This window comes from Carlito syrichta, unplaced genomic scaffold (genome assembly GCF_000164805.1).
Source record: "Carlito syrichta isolate Samal-C Ts95f unplaced genomic scaffold, Tarsius_syrichta-2.0.1 Scaffold130427, whole genome shotgun sequence".
In the NCBI taxonomy this organism is placed as follows: Eukaryota; Metazoa; Chordata; class Mammalia; order Primates; family Tarsiidae; genus Carlito; species Carlito syrichta.
Window position 1 is genome coordinate 50,774 of NW_007074523.1, and position 8,383 is coordinate 59,156.

General features: G+C 45.4%; 1 protein-coding gene across 1 annotated transcript in view; it reads left to right on the top strand.

Annotated features, from left to right (window-relative positions):
• Nucleotides 1–8,023: 8,023 nt before the first annotated feature.
• Nucleotides 8,024–8,383, top strand: part of TMEM55B (transmembrane protein 55B) — a 4,437-nt gene continuing 4,077 nt past the window's right edge. The window contains exon 1 of the mRNA XM_021708008.1: nt 8,024–8,381. Within this exon, the coding sequence (XP_021563683.1) occupies nt 8,295–8,381 (87 nt within the window). The 5' untranslated portion in view covers nt 8,024–8,294. The remainder of the gene's footprint in view (nt 8,382–8,383) is intronic.

The following is an 8,383-nucleotide window of genomic DNA, read 5'->3' on the forward strand; positions in this document are numbered from 1 at the left end:
TCACCTCAGCCTCCCAAAGGCACGGGATTACAGGCTGAGCCACCGAGCCTGGCTACATTTTTTTCTTTTTTAAGTAATTAGTTTGTAACAATTTATTAGCTATTTGAAAAAAATAATAATACAAATTGAAGGGAAAATTATTTTATTTTATTCTTAAATAACTACAAATAGTTACTAACTGGATATGTAATCTGTTGGATACTGCAAAACTTCTTAAACCTTGAAATCCAATACTGTTACCCTCATTTTTTGTTCCCTGCTTACTTTTTATCAGAGGGAACTTCTGAAACCAGCTTTGCAAAGATATTTTGTCATCAGAAGGAATGTAGTAGCATGATCTAATGTTATAGCCATGAAATAGCTCAATCTAATAGTATACAAGCTAATAGTACACACATTATACAAAAAATACCAAATATTGCTGTGTTTCCTTTGACATTTAAATATATTCCATAGTGCCCTTGTGATTTTGTACCTTGGCACAGGGCTTAGGAACCATGCCCCCAGTCACTCCACACTACTTCATTCCTAAATCTATGTAGTATAAATGAATGGGTTCTGCAATCAAACTATCTGTGTATGAATTATCTTTAACCCCTTACTTATTGGCTGTATGATCCTAGGCAAGTAAAATTCCTACTATGCCTCAGTTTTTCATCTGTATAATGGTGATAATAATAGTACTTACTATTGTTGCAAGGATTACATAAAATACCTTTTAAGTATTTAAATAAATGTCTGGCATTATAATAAGCACACAGCAAAGAATAGCTATTACTATTCTCCTTTGTCTCTTTTTGATCTTTCTAGACACACCCACCCATGAATTGAATCAACTAGTGGTACATCCAATCTATCAACAGCAATGAATCTTCCAGTGTTCAAAACAGAAGGCACTAACCACCTGTGGCTATTTAAATGTAATAAAATTAATTAAGATGAAATAAAAATAAAAATTCAATTCCCGAGTCATCCTAACCACATTTTAACTGCTCAATAGCCACATCTGGCTAGGAGGTACCATATGGCATAGCATAGAAACATTCTATCATCACAGAAAGTTCTATTGCACATTGCAGCAGGTATCTTTTCTAGTTACTGCTACCCTATATCACAAAAAAGAAGCTGGAATTGTGTTTCACTGTTAACTTACAGGGTAATGATACTTTTAGGATGTCTGTAGTCAGGAACCAAGCAATAATCAACCTTATGGTGATTATAGTTAATTACTGCCTTCTTACCCTTTCTTCTATTTTCTTATCACTTCTATCCTCAATGAGGCTCCCTTGTCCAGAAACACTATTAGTAACACACCCATTCTCCACCTTTAAGATCAAGGAAATTAAAAAACAGAAGTGGCAGGAACATACTGCCTCCTAATGTCAACAATTATAGAAGCTGTCTCGACCTCTCAAGATTCTTTGGGTGGGAAGCCCATTTTATTCCTGCCCTCTCAAGTGGGGGCTCTCATTCTCACTAGATCACATGATAGATACTCTTTTTAAAATATCTACCCATACCACTGCCAATAATCTTTGACTTTCCATTTTTTTCAATTGCTGAAATTAAAACATTTTAGGGGTTTGTGGGTTTTTTAATGTTAATAAAGATCACTTGTATGCTCCCCCCTTTTTTTTTCATAGAGAGGGGCTATGTTGCCCAAGTTAGGCTGGTCCCAAACTTGCAGCTTCGAACTATCCACCTCACCTCCAAAAAAGTGCCGGGATTACAGGCATGAGCCACCACACTGGACCTTCTTTTTCTTTTTCTTTTTTTTTTTGAGTTGGAGTCTCACTCTGTAGCCCAGACTGGTGCAGTGGCCACACCCAGCTGATTTTTTGATTTATTGTAGATATGAGGTCTCGCCAAGTTGCCCAGGCGGGTCTTGAACCCGCGGGCTCAGGCAATCCACTCACCTCAGCCTCCCAAAGGTGCGGGATTACAGGCTAAGCCACCAAGCCCAGCTTTATTTTTCTTTTCTAAGAGTAAGACCTCCATCTGTGCCTTATTCAATGGCAGAAAGAACCGAGTAGAGACAGAGGACTGGTCTAACACCCTCAATTCCAAAGACTCTGGCTCCTGGAGATGGATGCCCCAAAGAAAAGGGCAAAGAACTGGGCCTAAGAAGGGCATGGAAACAAGAGAGCAAAGGTCCAGTGTAATTAACATAAATTAATCATTTAAATCCAGACCACATGATACCCTTCTTCCATACTACACCTCATCTTGGTTAACTCACTTTGCATGTTACCAGAAACATTCTTTGCCCTGGAAATGGAGTAAGGAATTGTGTTGTTTTCCTACAGGTGATAGACTACCACCTCAGGAAAAAGAAATAGGGTATGTGGCCGGGCTCGGTGACTTAGCCTGTAATCCCAGCGCTTTGGGAGGCCGAGGTGAGTGGACTGCCTGAGCCCGCAGGTTCAAGACCCGCCCGGGCAACTTGGTGTAGTAGCGCGCTCCTGTAGTTCCAGCTACTTGCAAGGCTGAGGCAGAAGGATCACTGGAGCCCAGCAGGTTGAGGCTGCAGTGGCCGGGAAAGGCCACTGCACTCCAGTCTGGGTGACAGAGTGAGACTCCAACTCAAAAATAACAAAAAATAAAAAAATAAAGAAATAGGGTATGTGGAATATGTGAAAAAAGAGAAATCAAATTGGGACACTTTGGGTCCCAAAAGTGAGGCAGATGTTTCCCACCCCCATTATCTGCCCATGAACACACGTACTAGTTACCACTTGGCTAGAAGCCTGAAGGAAAACTGCTTTCAAATCTTTGCAGTTTCTTTATGTTATGAATGGAATTGTGTCCCTCCAAATTCGTGAAGCCCTAACCCTCAATGTGACTATATTTGGAGATAAAGCCTTTATAGAAATAATGAAGGTTACATGAGGTCATAGAGGTAGGGCCACAATCCAACAGAACTGGTGTTCTCATAAGAAGAGGAAGAGGAATCAGGAGAAGTGAGCACAGGCCATATGAGGACACAGTAAGGAGATGGCCATCTGCAGGCCAAGGAGAGAAGCCTCAGGAGAAACAAAACCTGCTGACACCTTGATCTTGGACTTCCAGACTCAGACTCCAGAACTGTAAGAAAATGTTTGTTGTTTATATCATCCTGTCTATGGTATTTTGCTACAGCAATCCTAGCAAATACACATTGATAGCCTGATTTTTCTCAACCTAAGTGAGAAGACACAACCCCATAAGCACAAACCAGGCAATACTTAAGATACTCAATTCTACCAGAGTTAATAATTAAATAAATGATTAACCTGTATAATACAGGCACCAATCGAATCAGAACCAATGCCAGCCATGAATAACCGAAGCCAGTCACATGGGAGTGCCCCAGCTGAATAGCCACACTGCTTGTGACTGGAGCTAACAATATTGCTCAGGACCCAGGAAATTTACCTTAAAATGGAGCTTACATCACCTCATTAATTAAATTAATAAGCATTTATCAAGCAGTTTCTATGTACCAGGTATTGAGCATATAAAGGGTTCCATCCCAAGCACCTTGCTCTCTGCCTCCTCTGTGCTTCTGTCCTTTTCAGTCTGCCTAGCAGAATATGTGAGTGTAAAACATTAAATCTTAAGTCAGAAAACCTGGCTTTATAGTCCCGTTTCATTCTCTCTTAGCTTAAATGACTCCAGCTTCCAGAGTCTCAGTTTCCATATCTGTAAAATATAGTCTTGGCTTCCCTGTCCATCTCATAGGAGGTTCAGGAAAAAAAAAAAGAAAACAGATATGAAGGTGAGGTGCTTTATTAACTGTGAGCAAGTTAAAATATTATCATTACTTTTTGCATTTTTCTGCCTATTGACCTACTCAAGACAGAGCTAAAATCCAAGTTACCTGTGCACAATAATATAATAATTTTTCTTTATATTTTAAAAGTTTTCTCCAAGCCGGGTTCGGTGGCTCAGCCTGTAATCCCGTGCCTTTGGGAGGCTGAGGTGAGTGGATTGCCTGAGCCCGAGGGGTTCGAGACCCGCCTGGGCAGCGAGACCTCATCTCTACAATAAATCAAAAAATCAGCCGGGCGTGGTAGCACATGCTTATAATTCCGGCTACTTGGAAGGCTGAGGCGGAAGGATCACCGGAGCCCAGTAGGTCGAGGCTGCGGTGGCCAGGAGTGGCCACTGCACTCCAGTCTGGGTGACAGAGTGAGACTCCAACTCAAAAAAAATAAAATATAAAGTTTTCTCTGGCTGCTCTGGCTAGAAGTGATCTCATCTTTCCTTGAACTTGTATTACATTGTTTAAGTCATTTATTATGAAGCATGTACCATATTATGAATTTCTAGAATTGACATTTTTCCATGTACTAAAATATTACTAGTGTTGATTTTTTTTTCCTGTTTTTTTTTAGAGACAAGGTCTTATTCTGCTGCTCAGTCTGGAGTGCACTCATAGATCACTAACCTCAAACTCCTGGGCTCAAGCAATCTTCCTGCCTCAGCCTCCTAAGTAGCTAGAACTACAGTCCTACCATCATGACTAGCTAATTTAAAAAAAAACATATTTGTGGAGGTGGGGGAGGGAGTGTCTCGCAGTGTTGCTCCGACTAGCCATGAAATCTTGCCCTCAAGCGATCCTTCTGCCTTGACCTCCCAAAGGGCTAGGATTACAGGCATGAGCCACCTCACCTAGCCTATTTTATACTGTCAATATTTATATTATTATGTCTCCCTGACCAGAGCGTAAGCTTCTTAAGGAGTGTCCTTCACAAAGAGTAGATATTTGACAAATATTTTTAGGGCAGTTTTTGAAATGTATGTGTAACCAGAATGCAAATAATGAAACCTACTCCAACCTCAGAGCGAAAGCGTGAGCATCTGTATGCCAGAAACAGCAGAAAGAGTAGCAGGATGGCCTCCCCCTATGAAACTACAATCTCTTTCCCATTTTGTATGTGGAAGTTCCTTAGGTCTTTGTCTGTTGGGGACTCTTATCTGGAGACCTAACTGGTAGAAGAATACTAGCTTCTAAGTAGAAGTCAGCCAAGGTGAAATGCATCTAAAAAATAAGGACCTAGGTGAGGAGGCCTCCAACTCCTGTAGGACTCAACTGTTGTAGCAGCCACAAATGCTGGGACAACAGCAGTTCCTTTGTAATCAACTATTTGGGGCTGCTGCACTTTCTTCAGTGTTATGCTTAGTGAAGAGGCTACTAGCCAGACTGGTCATAGTCCTCAGTTTATCGTTTCTTTTTTCAATTCCCTGTTGCTTCCTATATGTTAGTAAGTCATGGCCAGGCTCACACCTTTAATCCCAGCACTCTGGGAGGCCAAGGTGGAAGGATTGTTTGCGTCAGTCGTTCAAGACCAGCTTGGGCAACATAGCAAGACCTCGTCTCTACCAAAAATAAAAAAATTAGCCAGGCATGGTGGCAGGCACCTGTAATCCCAGCTACTCTGGGAGGCTGAGGTGGGAAGATTGCTTCAGCTCAAGAATTTGAAGCTGTTGTGAGCCCCAATTGTGTCACTGCACTCCAGCCTGGGCAACAGTGAGACCCTGACTCAAAAATAACAATAATAAATCAAGGAAGTCACAATTTGGGCTGACTTGAGGAAAACTCCCAGGTGTGGTTCAGGCTCCCATAAAGACCATAGGAGACTGCTGGTGGGAGGAGGCATTGCCCCTTTGCTGGGGGCAAAGTTGAGACAAGCCTAAAGACTGTTCCACGTGTCAAGTAAGGTAATTAAAATATCCTTGTATTTGATTATTTCAACAAACTCTTGCATATATATGTTAAAGCAGTGGTTTCTTACCTTTTGGCATTAGGTACTGGTTTCTCCTAGAAGATAATTTTTCCACAGGCAGGCAGAAGTGAGGGGTGGGGGGTGGGGTGGGAGGATGATCAGGCATTCGATTTTCATACAGAGTGTGCAACCTAGATCTCTTGCATGCACAGTTCCCGGTAGAGTTCACGCTCCTATGAGAATCTAATGCAGCTGCTGATCTGACAGGTGAAGCCCTGCTCACCTGCTGCTCACCTCCGGCTATTTGGCCTGGGCCTGGGACCCCTGGTACAGTTGAAGTACATCAACTCACTTGCCACTCACTGATAGGGTTTTGATATCAGTCTGCAAGCAACTGATTTATTATGGTCTCTGTGCAGTCAAACCTCACTGCTAATGTTAACCTGCATTTGCAACTGCTCCCCAGCACTAACATCACTACCTCTGCTCCACCTCAGATCATCAGGCATTAGATTATCATAAGGAGTGAGCAACCTAGATCCCTTACATGCATAGTTTACAATAGGGTTCGCACTCCTGATAAATTTTTTTTTTTTTGAGTCAGTCTCCCTCTGTTGCCCAGGTTGGCGTGCTGTGGCACACCATGATCACTGCAACCTCAACCAGATGCGCTCAGGCGATCCTTCCGCCCTAGCCTTCCAAGTAGCTGGAACTACAGGCATGTGCTGCCTGTAGTTAATTTTTTAATTTATTGTAGAGATGAGGTCTCGCCATCTTCCCAGGCAGTCTAGAACCCGTGGGCTCAGACAATCCTTTCGCCTCAGCCTCCCATACTTCTGGGATTACAGGCATGAGCTACAGTGCCCAGCTTCCTATAAGAATCTAAGACCCCTGCTGATATGACAGAAGAGGGAGCTCAAGCAGTAATACCAGCAGTGGGGAGGTGCTGTAAATACAGATAAAGTTTTGTTGGCTCACTCTATCCTCACCTCCTTCTACGTGGCCTGGTTCCTAACATGCTACAGTACTAGTCTGTGGGTTGTTGGGGACTTCAGTGTAAGGGTTTAGTGGTCATAAAACGGAGTAAAGGCCAGGTGCAGTGGCTTGTGCCTGTAGTCCCAGCCGCTACTCAGGAGGCTAAGGCAGGAGGATTGCTTGAGCCAGAGTTCAAGTCCAGCCTGGGCAACATAGCAACTCTTTCTTTAAAAAAATTTTTTGGGACAGACATAGTGGTTCACACCTATAATCGCGGCACTTTTGGGAGTTGGGGGGGGGGAGGACTGCTTGAGTCGAGGAGTTCAAGATCAGCCAGGGCAACACAGACCTTCCTTCTCTCTTCAAAACAAAACAAAACAAAACAAAAAAAACCCCACTAAAATTAGCGGGCATGGTGGCAGTCTGTAGTCCCAGATACTCAGGAGGCTGAGGCCAAAGGATTGCCTGAATCCAAAATGTCGAGGCTACAGTAACCCTTGCCGAGCCACTGTCCTCCAGCCTGGGCGAGAGTGAGCCCCCAACATCTCCTCCTGGTACATTGTTACTCTGACTTTTTTTTTTTTTTTTTGAGTTGGAGCCTCACTCTGTCGCCCAGGCTGGAGTGCAGTGGCACATTTATGGACACCGCTGCCTCGACCTGCTAGGCTCCGGCGATCCTTCCGCCTCAGCCTTCCAAGCAGCTGGAACCCCTGGGGCGAGCCACCTCCTACGGCTAATTTTTTGATTTATTGTAGAGATGAGGTCTCACCACGTTGCCCAGGCTGGTCTGGAACCCCTGGGCTCAGGCAATCCTCTCGCCTCCGCCTCCCAAAGTGCTGGGATTACAGACTGAGCGACCGTGCCCGGCCTACCCTGACTTCTTAAAGACACTTCTTCGATTAGAGTGGCTAACGTCGCCTAACCCATCTCCCACTGCTCGGAACAACCCAAGCTTCCGCACTCTCTTACTGCCCCCGCCTTAAAATGCTTAAGCCACGCCCCGCATGTACTGGAGCTAAGTTCGGGCCAGTAAAGTTGCGCCCCAAGGATCACAGGACTAGGAACGAGAAGGTACCAGCCAATGGGAAACCACTTACAACGCAAAGCCGGAGAAAAGTCTTTTAGTGGTGGCCGTCTTTGGACCAATAAGGAGCAGAGCGGCCGAGGCCGTGCAGCTTCCTGAAACACATGACCAGTGAGAAGCAGCCTAGCCCCACCTCCTGGCCTGGAGGTAGCGCGATGGGCCACGCTTCCAATGGCTTGCGGAACCTCTGGTCACGTGCCGATTTTGCAAGCCCAGCGGCATCTGGCAGATCATGTGACAGCTGACGTTCGTGCGTCGTTCCCCAGTGGAAAAGGAGAGCTGCCTTCACTGGACCACGAATCGGTTTATCGCCACGAATAACAGCATGGCGGGGGCGGGGATAGCCTATCACGTGCTGCGGGACACAACGGGGCGGGGCGGGCCACTGGTTGCGGAGTGAGCTGGGCGCGCGGCGCGCAGGCGCCCTGGGGACCCGGTAGCGGTGGCGGCGGCGACGGTGGCTGCGGCGGCGGCAGCGGTGAAAGGAGCCGGATCGCTGGCCCGAGCGGGAGGCGGAGGTGGCAGCCATGGCGGCAGATGGAGAGCGTTCCCCGCTGCTGTCAGAGCCCGTCGACGGTGGCGCCGGCGGCAACGGTTTAGTGGGGCCGGGCGGGAG